This window comes from Rhinatrema bivittatum, chromosome 4 (assembly GCF_901001135.1).
Source record: "Rhinatrema bivittatum chromosome 4, aRhiBiv1.1, whole genome shotgun sequence".
NCBI classification, from domain to species: Eukaryota; Metazoa; Chordata; class Amphibia; order Gymnophiona; family Rhinatrematidae; genus Rhinatrema; species Rhinatrema bivittatum.
In genome coordinates, this window is record NC_042618.1 from 105,716,749 (window position 1) to 105,731,370 (window position 14,622).

Genomic DNA, 14,622 nt, shown 5'->3' on the forward strand with positions numbered 1-14,622 from the left:
ACGCCTCAGGAGAACTCTTCACACCCTCTCAGGGTTACTCCCTCTGCCATTTGGAACATCCTGCTGAGTACTGCGTAGGCCTGCCTGCACACATTTAAAAACCTTACACCCACCAACTGGGTTTGCTTTTGTTTCTGGGCAGGTATCCTGCCAACAACCATGATGGTTTCTAAAGATACTGAAACCCAACACAACCTAAGGGTGTCATGTTTCCTAGAAATGCACCTACAGACCAATTACAGAAAAATTCTGGTATTGTGACTCTGGCTTAGACCAAGTTAACAAACAGAATTTTATTAACAAAAAGCAAGAACAGTGAATGGGGAAAAAGATTTGATTTGCAAACAGTAACAGGTGAAAAAACAAGGTTGTAAAAAGTAAATGATAGCTACACCCTTTTCATTGTACTTAACCAGTACCTGGGGCGCTTCAGAAAATGCAACAGGGCCTTAACGCAGAGAGAGCTTGTGTAGTGAACACCACCTGCAGGAGTGACTCAGGGTGGAGAGAAACAGGAGTAGCAATAGAACCTCTGATACTGGCTGGAGTAGAATCTGGTGCAGGCAGGAATGTGTAGAGCTGGGTACTGGCTGGAACTTATGGAGCTGAATGCTAACTGGAGGATGCCTGTGGTGGTGGGAGCTGGCTGGGGGGGATCTGAAACAGGCTGGAGGTATCTCAGGTACAGAGTGCGTGGAGGTAAGGGTGAACTTGATACACAGGAGCAGCATGGAGGTATGTGTGAAAGTGAGTGCAGGTAAACGTGATCAGGATACTGGAGCTGGGTGCTGGTAAGGATGGACTCAGGATAGCGTGCAGGTAAGGGTGATACTGACTGTAGGTATGAGTGAATGGACTGAGGGAACCCGGGGAAACAAGACTGACAATAAATAGACAGACTAACCAGACGGCACTAACACAAAAGCCCGAAGGCAACAGAGCAAGGCAGAAGCCCGAAGGCAACAGCGCAAGGCAAAAAGGAGGCTAGAGCAGGGAGCCCAAACGAGCTCAATGCCGAAGCACCGAGGGATATGCTAGGCAGGGTTATAAAGGAAGTCCAGAACATAGAGTAGAAAAGGAGGGCGGACCGGGCCAGCCAGGAGAGCATGCTCGTGGGGGACCTCTGGTGGTGAGGCGGCTGCATAGCAACTATAGTCGTAACAGTCTGTTTGCAGCCCACAGACTGGAAGTGATTACCACTAATTATCTAGAGGCTGAAAGAGAAGTTTTATGATGTGGGAAGGGATGAGGATCCTGGTCAAGGGGAAATCTCCCAAAAGTAGTAGAGGTTCTTGCATTCTGGAGACCAGTAAGGCAATTTGCTGTGAGTCCAGTGAGAAAGCAATTACTCTGACTAGGTAAGTCAGAAAGTCAATCTCCACCATGTTATAGTGACATGTGCAATCTTACCTGTATGGTTGGCAAGTTAAGTTGTGGGAGTGAAGATCTCTAGCCTTAGGGATCTTTTGGAGGAGCATTTTGGAAAGCACAAGCAGTGTGAAGGTTACTGCATGGGATGAAAATAAAGGAATCTAGTAAGTGAAGAGGAAACTCCAGAAATGGCTTTCCATGCTCATATAGAGCACTTAGAATTTTTCCAGTGGGGCTAGGGTATATTTACTTTATTCTTTCGATAGCTCAGCTAGTAGAACAGAGTATGGTAGAAGAGATTTAGTAAATATACCTGGCCTCTTGGTGTTGGCAATAGGGATCGGGAAAAGAAGAGCCATAGTGACCCTGACCATTTGAATATGGAATTGTGCTATGTATCGGAAGAAATGGTTTCCAAAGAATTTGTATTGAGACACACACAGATGCCACATGCACAACTTGCATTTAATGTAAGATTATCCTTATTGAGTTACTTTGAGTAAAAAATCCTTGAAACAATCTGTGCACTAGATTTTTTTTTAAAGCTGTCTTATCTATGAAAGTCATTCCTGCACCAGTAGAGCTTTGGAGCAGTAACTTTTTCTATGAACATGAACTCCCAAATAATATCCAGGAGAGTTAGCGGATTATGTTGAGAGATCCATATTCAAAAGCATTTAGCCAGCTAAAGGAAAATTAGTTTCTTACCTGATAATTTTCGTTCCTGTACTACCAAGGATCAGTCCAGACACCTGGGTTGTGACTCCGCACCAGCAGATGGAGACAGAGCAAGACTTGTCGGGCTCCCTACATATAGTAAGGTGCCACCCACAGCTCGTCAGTCTTACGAATGTCAAAGCAAACTGTAATGAAACCAAACTACCTAACTACATCGCCCTACACTAGGGCCGATTCAATCCAAACCCCCAGCTGGATCAGAACTTCCAGAACCAGAGGACCAACAACAGACACTGAGAACACTAGAAAATCAACCGAGCGGACTCTTCTTAATCTGAAAACAATACTATCTGGGCGGGAGCCTGGACTGATCCTTGGTACTACAGGAACGAAAATTATCAGGTAAGGAACCAGATCTATACGGGATTGCCAGTCCTCTCTCCCCTACTCCCGAAGCAAAGCGTGAAAAGCAGCCTTGCTTCGGGAGGAGGGGAGAGAGGACTGGAAGTGTAAAGCAACGAAGCGACTTACTTTTTTTGCAGCCCCCCCTCCTTGCTTTTTTTTTGCAGCCCCCGCGCCTTGCTTTTCGCGCCTTGCTTCGGGAGGAGGGGAGAGAGGACTGGCAATCCTGAGCGTAGGATTGCCCATCCTCTCTCCCCTCTCTCTCTTGCTACTTTTTTTTTTCCCCTTTTTCGATTTTTTTTTCCGCTTTTTTTTCCCCTTTCTTTGCTTGCTTCAGGAGGAGGGGAGAGAGGACTGGTAATACCGAGCGTAGGAGAACCGTCCACTTCCTGGTACCTGTCATTTCAAATGCTATTTGAAATGACAGATACCAGCATGTCCGTGAAGCATTAGGCCAGCACACCCAGGATACTGTATAGCGCTCTATACAGTAAAATGGGTTGCGCGGGCCTAACGCTTCACGGACGCTTCTTAGACGCAGCTTGCATTTGCAAGCTATTTACATACAGTATCGAGCGGAGGTGAGCTGGACTGTGCGTGTGGCAACCGCGGGTGCGCCCAGCACTAACGCAGCTCTTCCTACCGCTCCTTACTGTATCGGCCTGTAAGTTAGGAGCATTCCAGGGGCATAACTGGGAAGAGTTGTTAGCCAGCTAAGTTAACCGCCTAACTCTGGTATTCAGAGTTAGTCAAATGACTTAGCCGGCTAAATCTGATCGAGCCAAATAGCTGTCTTTAAAGTTACTTGGCTTTAAGATAGCCAGCTTTATTCTATAGTGTGGCTGAATATACCTCTAGAGTCAGCCAGATAAACTTATCTGGTTAACTTTTCTATCTAGACCGTGTCTGAATATGGTCCTCTAGAAAATATCCCTTTGGTTTTTTACTATAGTAAGAACTGTCTGCTTGTGACTTGGATTGGCCACTGTTGGAAACAGGATGCTGGGCTTGATGGACCCTTGGTCTGAACCTATATGGCATATCTTATGTTCTGATTTTAATAGCATTTCAGCATTTTCAAATAAACCTGCAATATAAAATCTTCATTACTGTCTCTGGCAAATATATTACAAAATTGAAATTCATGGTGTACCTCAAAATATAAAACTTGGCATTTGTCCTGTAATTATTTTGTATAAGAAATGTGACTTTTTTTTATGAAGATCAGTAATTGTACCATAATGCTAGCATTCTAGCAAGAAAATAGATGCTAATCACATAGCTAAATACCATTCATTTATGAATGTGATAACCTTCTTTTATTCAAACCATCTTTGGAAAGCATTGTATGTAGAAAACCTGATTTGGTTCTGTCTTTTAAACTTCATAGAAGTCTAAGGAGAAAAGAAAACCACCATTCAGAAGAACAGGTTCTGGCAGAAAGAGAAAGAGATGTCAAGCTGATGATATTCCAGATCAGCAGATAGATCCAGAGTGCACAGAGGTCATGTCAACTGAAAAAAACCACACAGAAGGTAAAAAATGTTACAATGTAACAGGGTTCTGTCTGGAACTACTAGATTTGATCACATTACTCCAGTTCTATGTGCACTACATTGGCTCCCAGTAGAACACCGCATTCAGTTCAAAATCCTCTGTATGATTCATAATCTTATGAATGACAACACGCCTCTTTGTATTAGCACTCTCTTAAAAATGTACCAACCATGTAGGGACTTACGTTCAGAAAACCAATGTTTACTCAACATCCCCTGTCATAAAGTCCTCAGACTTTTTGAAATGTGTGACAGGATATTTGGAGTTAGAAATACACTATTGTGCAATCAGCTACCAATCGCATTAAGAAGGCAACACTGCAGTTCCACATTTAGGGAAATACTAAAGGCTCATTTGTTTAGGCAGGCTTTTTATCATATACTTTGATTAAAAATTTCTTGATATTATGGTGTCTGTGATCTTTCTATTAATATAAGAGCAGTGATATTTTCTGAAAAAGAGATGAATTGACTATAAATATTGAACAGTGAAATATTATCACAGTTTAGCATCAAGTGACCCTTTCTTCATTGATCTGGCTATAATCTTATGTGAATTACTTTTGACTTGTTTTGTTAGATAATTTTTGTTTTGTTTCTATGAATTTTATTTGTAAGCCATTTAGAACCTGGGATACAGTGGGCCTATACAGTTTTAAAATTTAATTTTAAATGGTTTGCTTTACTTCGGGTGCCTAAGCAAGCAGCTCACCAAGGTAAAATTTCCTCCCTCTTCCATGTTTCATGCTAAAAGCAAAGTTGCTTACCTGTGAAAGGTGTTTTCAATTATAAGCAATCTGAATTATTCTTTACATTTGAATGATGTTTTCAGGTGAGACCAAATGTACTTGACTCTTCAAGCTTGTATGGCTTTGAGCTTTACTGAGCATGCACGGGAGTTTCCGTGTAAGCATTGCCTCGAGTGATACCTTGGCCATTATTTTTCTCAATGCTAAAGCAAGGACGTGTACTTCCTCTCTCCTATTCATATTTCTTCAGCTTGAAAGTTTTTTGGTCAAAATCTGATTTTTGCCTTGCTTTGCAGTTTCTGCAGCCCCACAATAGCACTTCTAAATGCTATAAAAAAAAAAGTAATATTATCAAGTGAAAAATCTGACTCATAGGAAATGTTGGGCCAGAAGGAAGTCCACAACAGTGAGCAGTTTTAAGAACTTTTCTTGCAGCTAAGATGTCCTTTCTGACAACCATGATTTGTTATCGATGCCTGACTGAACCATGATCCGAAGAATTGTGAAGCTTGCAGACTGATGTCCCTGTACTCACAGCGCTCTGGAGCCTTTCAAATGGAAGAATTGCATAAATCTCTTCAGAGTCCCAGTAGGTCTTCATCCTGAAGTGCAGTGTCATCTATCGTCACTGGTAAGGAATTGTGCAGCAATTCTTTCAAAACTCTTCCACCCACTAAGACTGAAACTGTGGAGTCAAGTTCGACTAGTCCTCTGCATCAAAACTAAAGCAGCATCATTCCCTGGAACTGGCCCTTCCTACTACAACGCATTTGAGCCATTAGTGCATTGGCACTGGTACAATCAGATCCATCTTTCTATAGTGCATCAACACACACGGAGCATTGAGACTATTCTGATGCAAATATACTTTTAAGGCATGATCCACCGGTGCACCTGGTGCATGTGACAGTGCACCTGACACATGTGCCTGGTCAATCCTTACTCCTGCCAACTCGATTCCTTCAGGAACATGCTACAAAAGACTTATGGTCTTCTAAAATACCCATGTGTTTAATTCCCTCAGGCAGTTTTGTTTCCTCGAACCCAGTAGAATTGCCTACACAGCAATATGTTAGCCATCTGAGATCAGGAGGAGGAATAAACTTGCCCTTACCTCCAGTTATCAGAACACCAACACCATTTAGGTTGGTAGCAGAAGACCTTTGCGTGGAAACAGCAGATCCTATCTGATGAATAGTTCTGTTCTTATGAAATAGGCTACTTGTGATGCTAGATATCTTGCTGTCAGAGGATGTTGTTGCGACAGTCTGTCTTCGACTGCTTCGCCCCGCCTACCTCTCACTACTTGCAGCTCCTCCCGCTCACCTTGGACTACTGGCTGCCGCGGCGTCTGTTTGCTGTCCTCTCCGGTGACCCCGAACTGGCTTTGGTGCTGCCTCCCACCATGCTCCTCCAAGGTACCTTAGGGGGCGCGCGCGCACACGCCACCCTCATCTTTATTTCCACGTTGGCAAGAACCTCAGGGGCGTCCCCCTGATATGATGTCACACTGCCCAGATATTTAAGCCTACAGTATTTGCTAGCTCATAGTTAGCAACGGTAACTCTACGGATGGGATTCACTCTCCGAACCGAAGTTACTCTGCCACTCCAGCGCTATCTGGAACTCTTACACCCTTTGGGGTTGCTAATGGGGTACCCGTTCCTCGAGGGCCCATGTTCCCTGTGTCGCTGCCTGCATCTTCAAACCTTTCTACTTGCAAGACTTCACTAACAGTTTCCATCTGTGAGTACAACTACCATCTATTTCACAGTACTGCTTCACTGGAACCAGGTACTCGCTCCTCGAGGTCCTGCCCTCTGTTCCGGTGCCAGACCTCTGGTCTAGTGGAATCTCTGTTACTGCTACGTGAGTACAATACAACTGAGACTCTCTGCTGTAAGGGATCAGGTACTCACTCCTTGAGGGCTTGCTCTCCCTGTCTCGGAGCTTCTCCTAATTCTACCTGGGACTCTGAATGCTTCTCGTTGCGTACTCATAACTCTTTCTCTTTCCACTGCAGCACAGCCTAGCAGAGGATTCGCTGTTCCAGCATTCTGTGGGAGACCTGCCCAGCCGGGCTTAACATCCACCACTCACCACTGCCACCTCTGGTGGTTTCCAAAACTTTAATAAAAGATTAATATCTGTTTGTGCATCCACAGTCTAGCCTGGCACTGTGGTCCCTCACGGGACTGTCCCCCGTGGGCATGGTCAGCTGCCACAGTGTCCAAGGATCCACCCAAACATCATTAACCATAACAGATGTATCTCCACCTACCACAGGCCAGAGGACACAGCAAATGCTCAACCAAATTGCAGGGTTTGTGAAGTTTCTTTAACTCTCTATTTAAAAGTATTAACTACACTTCCAAAATCTTAAGAGCAGGGTACAGTAAAAGCAAGTTTGCTTACCGTAAACGGTGTTTCCGTAGATAGGAGGATGAATTAGCCATACTGTCTGGGAAGCGTCGTGACCCGAGGTAGGCGGAGTCTCCTCAGCTAGTAACAGAGCTTTGACTTTGTGCAGCTGCGCGGTAGTGTTCCTGCGCGGTTCCCTCTTCTCCTCAGTTTCTTTGTAGCAAAGTGAGAGGTAAGGTATGTTAGTGTGTCCTGTAGTTGACTGTCTAGGGAGGAGGGAGGGAATGCATGGCCAATTCATCCTGCTATCTACAGAAACACGGTTTACGATAAGCAAACTTGCTTTTTCCCGTCGATAGCAGGGCTGAATTAGCCATGCTATCTGGGAGACCCAAGCTCCCCGGTTGTGTCCATGTGTAATGTTTTTGAAGGTTTGGACAGCAACCCTTGAAGTAATAGACAGTCTCATAACTTTGTGTAGTTGATAAGACTGCTGTGCCTAAAGCTGCATCAGAGGTTGTTTGCTGTTGAAGGGAATAGTGAGATGTGAAGGTATGGATGGAGGACCATGTTGCCGCCTTGCAGATATCCAATAGTGGAACATTGTTTAAGTGGGCAACTGATGCTGCTGTGGCGCGTATCTGATGCGCCTTAGGCTTACTTTCAAGTTTATGGAACGTTTATTGTAGCAAAATAGAATGCATTGTGATAACCATCTGGCTACAGTCCTTTTTGAAACGGGTTGGCCCAGATCATTGGAGTTAAAGGATAGGAACAGTTGAGAGTGCCTAGAAGTGCACTGAGTCCTTTGTTTGTAGTATGCTAGGGTATGTAAAAGTTTCTCTTGGTCATTGGCATGCGGCTTTGGCATGAAAATGGGGAGAGTGATGGTTTGATTTAGATGGAAAGAGGAAACCACCTTTGGGAGAAAGGTAGGGTGAGGTCGGAGAGTTACTTTATCGTGGTAAAACTCTAGATAAGGGGAGTAGTGAACCAATGCCTGGAGTTCACAGACCCTCGGTGCTGTTGTAATGGCCACTAGAAACACAGTTTTCCATGTCACATGTTTTATGTGGCTGGTGACCATTGGTTCAAATGGTGATAGCATAAGCTGTTCCAATATTACGTTGAGGTCCCATGGTACTGGTGGTTTAAGTCACCGGCGGGCGAAGTCATAACATGCCTTTCATGAATCTAGATATTAGTGGATGATTCGATATAGGCAAATCATTATGCTGGTCATGAAACGCTGCTATAGCACTAATGTGAACTCTGACGGAAGTGGTAGCTAAACCCGCTTCGTACAGGGTGTGTAGATACTGTAGTAACTGAAAAGCGGTAGCAGAAAAAGGATTTATGTTTCTAGGATTGCACCAGGTGAGATAGCGATGTCATTTGCCTGTATAGTTACGTCTGGTGGAAGGTTTCCTGGATGCGATGAGGATGTCTTCCACATTTGTGGGTAAGTTTAAGGTGATTCAATACCTGCTGTTCAATCCCCAATGCTGTGAGATGAAGCGAGTGATTCATCGGGTGAAGAAGAGAGCTCCCTTCTTGCGTCAGAAGATGTGGATGGTTTTGAAGTAGTATTGGTGGGCGAATGGAAAGACGAGAAATTAGTGGAATGGGAGGATAAGCATACATCAAGCCTGTTGTCCATGGAATGAGAGAGGCATCGGGGGCGAACCGTATGCTGCTGGGATAAATGGAGCAGAAGGTTTGAATTGACTGTTTCTGTGGCAAAGAGATCTATTGACGGGAACCCCCATTTTTGAAAAATGTTTTCCGCTACTTCTGGATTCAGGGTCCACTCGTGTGGATGAAACACTCGGCTTAGATGATCTGCTGTTATATTGTCTAGGCCCGGAAGGTAACTGGCTTGGAGGGAGATTTGGAACTTGAGAGTCCAATGGAGTATTTGAAGTGCTTCCCGCCACAGTATCCAGGAACCGGACCCTCCTTCCTTGTTTATGTAAAACATTGCCACTTGGTTGTTTGTATACACCATGAGGTTTGAGCGGTGGACTTGAGAGGAGAAGGTTTGAAGTGCTTTCCAGATTGCTCAAAGTTCTAAGAGATTGATCTGGTACATAGATTCTTGGGAGTCCAGAGACTTTGTGTTTTCAGGAAGCCTAGGTGGGCCCCCCAACCCTTCTTGGACGCGTCCGTAGTGAGCGCAAGCTGATGTGGAGGTAGACGGAAGGGAGCTCCCGTTGATAGGGTTGGAAGGAGAGAGCCACCAACGAATGTCCTCTTTCATTGAGTTGGTAATGTGAATCTTGGAGCTGAGTGGTTGTAGAAACTGAGACCACTGCGTCTTTAGTCCCCACTGTAAGCGGCGCATGTGAAGTTTGGTGTGGGGAACTACATAGATGGCTGCAGCCATATGTCCCAGAAGTTGAAGGATTTGGCAGGCAGATGCTTGAGTTTTGTTGATTAGGCTGTTTGCCAAAGTCAGAGTGTGCATTCTGTCTGGGAGAATGCACACTCAAGTCCACCGCTGAAACCTCTATCGTATTGATGAGAGCACCTATAAACTGAAGTATTTGTGTAGGTTGGAGTTGGGATTTTTTGAAGTTCATTAGGAATCCCAAGGTTTGAAGGCAGTTGATGGTGCTTAATGCGTGCTCCTTGAGAGTGGACGGATTGGAAGCCACTATCAACCAATCGTCCAGATAGGGAAAAATTTGGATCAACATTTGTCTGAGATGAGCCACCACCACTGCTAGGCATTTTGTGAATACCCTGGGGGCTGAGGAAAGACCAAAGGGGAGAACTTTGTATAGGTAATGCAAATTCTGAACTTGAAAACAGAGGTATTGCCAAGAGGAAGGGTGAATTGGAATATGGGAGTAGGCATCATTCAGGTCGATGGAACATAGCCAATCGTTGGGTTGTAACAGAGGTAGGATGTTCTTGAGAGAGGTCATCGTGAATTTTTCCATCTGAATATAGAAATGAAACATATAGAAATGACGGCAGAAGAAGACCAAACGGCCCATCCAGTCTGCCCAGCAAGCTTCACACATTTTTTCTCATACTTATCTGTTTCTCTTAGCTCTTTGGTTCTATTTCCCTTCCACCCCCACCATTAATGTAGAGAGCAGTGATGGAGCTGCATCCAAGTGAAATATCAAGCTTGATTAGTTAGGGGTAGTAGGGGAAGTAACCGCCGCAATAAGCAAGCTACACCCATGCTTATTTGTTTTACCCAGACTATGTTATTCAGCCCTTATTGGTTGTTTTTCTTCTCCCCTGCCGTTGAAGCAGGGAGCTATGCTGGATATGCGTGAAGTATCAGTTTTTCTTCTCCCCTGCTGTTGAAGCAGAGAGCTATGCTGGATATGCGTGAAGTATCAGTTTTTCTTCTCCCCTGCTGTTGAAGCAGAGAGCTATGCTGGATATGCGTGAAGTATCAGTTTTTCTTCTCCCCTGCCGTTGAAGCAGAGAGCTATGCTGGATATGCGTGAAGTATCAGTTTTTCTTCTCCCCTGCCGTTGAAGCAGAGAGCTATGCTGGATATGCGTGAAGTATCAGTTTTTCTTCTCCCCTGCCGTTGAAGCAGAGAGCTATGCTGGATATGCATTGAAAGTGAAGTATCAGGCTTATTTGGTTTGGGGTAGTAACCGCCGTAACAAGCCAGCTACTCCCCGCTTTGTGAGTGCGAATCCTTTTTTCCACATTTCCTCTTGCTGTTGTAGCTTAGAGCGATGTTGGAGTCACAGTAACCATGTGTATGTTTATTGAATAAGGGTATTATCTCCAGGCAGTAGCCATCGTTCTGGCGAGTCACCCACTCTTTATTGACGGCCTCTTGATTTTATGGATCCACAGTGTTTATCCCACGCCCCTTTGAAGTCCTTCACAGTTCTGGTCTTCACCACTTCCTCCGGAAGGGCATTCCAGGCATCCACCACCCTCTCCGTGAAGAAATACTTCCTGACATTGGTTCTGAATCTTCCTCCCTGGAGCTTCAAATCGTGACCCCTGGTTCTGCTGATTTTTTTCCTACGGAAAAGGTTTGTCGTTGTCTTTGGATCATTAAAACCTTTAAAGTATCTGAAAGTCTGTATCATATCACCTCTGCTCCTCCTTTCCTCCAGGGTGTACATATTTAGATTCTTCAATCTCTCCTCATAAGTCATTTGATGAAGAACTTCCACCTTTTTGGTCGCCCTTCTCTGGACCGCCTCCATCTTGTCTCTGTCTCTTCGGAGATACGGTCTCCAGAACTGAACACAATACTCCAGGTGAGGTCTCACCAAGGACCTGTACAAGGGGATAATCACTTCCCTTTTCTTACTCGATATTCCTCTCTCTATGCAGCCCAGCATTCTTCTGGCTTTAGCTATCGCCTTGTCACATTGTTTCGCCGACTTCAGATCATTAGACACCATCACCCCAAGGTCTCTCTCCTGCTCCGTGCACATCAGCCTTTCTCCCCCCATCGAATACAGTTCATTCGGATTTCCACTCCCCATATGCATGACTCTGCACTTCTTGGCATTGAATGTCAGCTGCCATATCTTCGTCAGGAGACTAAGATCCAGAATAGGACTGAGGCCCTCTGATTTCTTTGGAATGAGAAAATATTGGGAATAGAATCCCTGATCCTGAAGATGAAGAGGGATTATTTGTATGGAATGCTGTAGGGTCAAGTTGGTTAACTCTGTGTTGAGGGATGCTGTATGAGTAGGTACAGTCCGTATTGAAGATCTGTGAGGAAGAGGTGGGATGGATTTGAAATTTAGTTGGTAGCCTTCTTTGATGATTACCCACTGGTCTGTGGTAATGGATTCCCAATTGGCTAGGAAGAATTGAAGACGTCCTCCTATGAAATCTGGGGGTGGTGGTGGCTGAATCGCACTCAAAAAGACGACGATAGCTGTTTTTGTTGTGCAGCTGGTGCCTGTTTTTGTTGTCTTTGTTGTCTAGGCCTTCCCCTTGTCGCAGCCTGGGGTGTGGACCTGGAAGAAGTATATGGCTGTTGTCTATACTGAGTAAAGGGTCGAGAGTATGCCCTTGGGTAATACCGAAGACGGTAAAATGGTTGATATCTCTGATGTTTCTGTGAGTCTGATGTGTAGGTAAGTGATTGTACCGCTGCAGATTGCTCCTTGAGACGAGATACCATATCTGTAAATTGATCACCAAAAAGATTGTTTCCCACGCATGAAATGTCTGCTAGCTTTTCATGGACATCTGTTCGAATAGCACTGGCTTTGAGCCATGCAAGATGACTGGCAGCGATGGCCGTAGCAGAAGCCTGTGTTGTCGATTCAAAGGATTCAAAAACAGATTGGAGGAGATGCTGAAGACCTTCTTCTAGTTCTAGAAAGGGTTGTGGAAGAGTGTTGTCTTCCGAAATGCCAAATGGGCATAATTTTTGCAGAGTTTCAAAAAGGTACTGCATGGTGTAAAATTGGTGATGTTGTATCCTGGAGGTTAACATCGAGAAGTGGTACACCTTCTTTGCAAAGTCATCGAAGCATTTACTTTCTTTAACTGGTGGGGCGTTAGAATGAAGCCTGGAACATTTTGCCCTTGAAAGAGCGGACTCCACGACGCTCCATGGTGAGACCGCACCTTGAATACTGTGTACAATTCTGGTCGCCGCATCTCAAAAAAGATATAATTGCGATGGAGAAGGTACAGAGAAGGGTGACCAAAATGATAAAGGGAATGGAAGAGCTCCCCTATGAGGAAAGACTAAAGAGGTTAGGACTTTTCAGCTTGGAGAAGAGATGGCTGAGGGGGGATATGATAGAGATGTTTAAAATTGAGAGGTCTAGAACGGGTAGATGTGAATCGGTTATTTACTTTTTCGGATAATAGAAAGACTAGGGGGCACTCCATGAGGTTAGCATGGGGCACATTTAAAACTAATCGGAGAAAGTTCTTTTTCACTCAACGCACAATTAAACTCTGGAATTTGTTGCCAGAAGATGTGGTTAGTGCAGTTAGTATAGCTGTGTTTAAAAAAGGATTGGATAAGTTCTTGGAGGAGAAGTCCATTACCTGCTATTAATTAAGTTGACTTAGATAATGACCTCTGCTATTACTAGCAACGGTAACATGGAATAGACTTAGGTTTTGGGTACTTGCCAGGTTCTTATGGCCTGGATTGGCCACTGTTGGAAACAGGATGCTGGGCTTGATGGACCTTTGATCTGACCCAGTATGGCATGTTCTTAAGTTGAGGAGTCTCATAAATGGAGGAATTTCAAATTTTGTATTTAATATCAATCTTTCTGGAAGTTGCTGCAGTGGAAAAATTCTTCTTCTGATTTTTTAGAAGAAGATTCTGCAAGACATGTGGTGGGAGGGCAGTTGTTTCAGCGGGTGCTTCAAATATCTTTAGAATGCCCATCATGTCAGCCCTTGGGTCTGGTATTTTCCCGGTTGGGACTTGGAGGAGGGTACCCACCTTTTCAATAAACTTAGCATAGGTTAAGTCTTCTGGAGGGGAATAGGGTTGCGGTGGTCCCTCCAGGGGATCCGATGGTACTCCCGTCGAAGAGTTAGAAGAAGCAATCGAAATTTGGGAAACCGGACTGGTGGGTTGAAATTCCTGTACTGATTGAGGTTCCTGTGGAATAGGAGCCGATGAAGGTGTTTGTGAGGGGGACTCAGGAGACAACTGTTTAGCTTGTTCCAGGTCCTGAAAGAATGAGGATAGCGCCTCTGATATCTTTGACATGGGAGATCCTGCTAGTGTTCCCTGCGGAGGAATGTATATCTTCGATTTCTTATGTTTTGTAGGAAAGTGAACAGGCGAAGTTTCCACAATTTGGGATGTGGACTTGATGATCGGCGTCAAATGATGTCTCTTGGCCAAAGGAGTTTGCTCTGCAGAAGACAGTCCCTTGGATCTAGAGACTGATGACATTCCTGAGAGAGAGTGTTCACTCACATTAGATTGTAGTGATGAGGAGGACTCTACTGCAGAAAGAATCTCCACGTCAATGTCTGAACTGGATGTAGAAGAAGTGGGGGAAACTTCCTGGTGGTTCGTTTTTTTGAGTCCTTTTCTTAGAAGTATTCTCTAAAGATAGAGAGATATGATCTGACGAGGTCTGCATCGTAGGTGCAGCCTGCTTCAGAGGTCTGATGTGCACCAGTCATCCCCCCTGCTCTTTGGGAGTACGGTTTGCTTCGTCCGCACTATGTTGAAAAGATATGCCCCGCTTTGAGCCCGACGCAAGCTCTGATGTGCCGTGCTTTGAATTTGCGCCTTGAACTTTAGACGCGCCGTGCTTCGGACCTGCGTCGTACGGCTCGGATGCCCCAAGCGTCGAATCTGCTCCGTGTGTCGTGGATGTCCATGCGTCTTGAGTGCGCCGTGCAGCTTGGATGCGCCATGTGGTCTGGATGTGCCGGGCAACGTAGAAACGGCTTGCGTCATGGAAGCACCATGCGCCCGTTGCTTCGACGCAGAATGGAAGGGTTCTTTAGGCTTAGAAGGCCTGACACCCTTCGTATCTCCTTTCCCCTGCATTGCACCT

The 14,622-nt window shown here is 44.9% G+C and overlaps 1 protein-coding gene across 2 annotated transcripts in view; it reads left to right on the forward strand.

Annotated features, from left to right (window-relative positions):
- The window catches only part of NUSAP1 (nucleolar and spindle associated protein 1), a 151,465-nt gene that overhangs the window by 44,307 nt on the left and 92,536 nt on the right, over positions 1-14,622 (forward strand). For both annotated transcript variants that reach the window (XM_029598610.1, XM_029598609.1), the window contains one exon: positions 3,842-3,986. In XM_029598610.1, the coding sequence (XP_029454470.1) occupies positions 3,842-3,986 (145 nt within the window). The remainder of the gene's footprint in view (positions 1-3,841; positions 3,987-14,622) is intronic.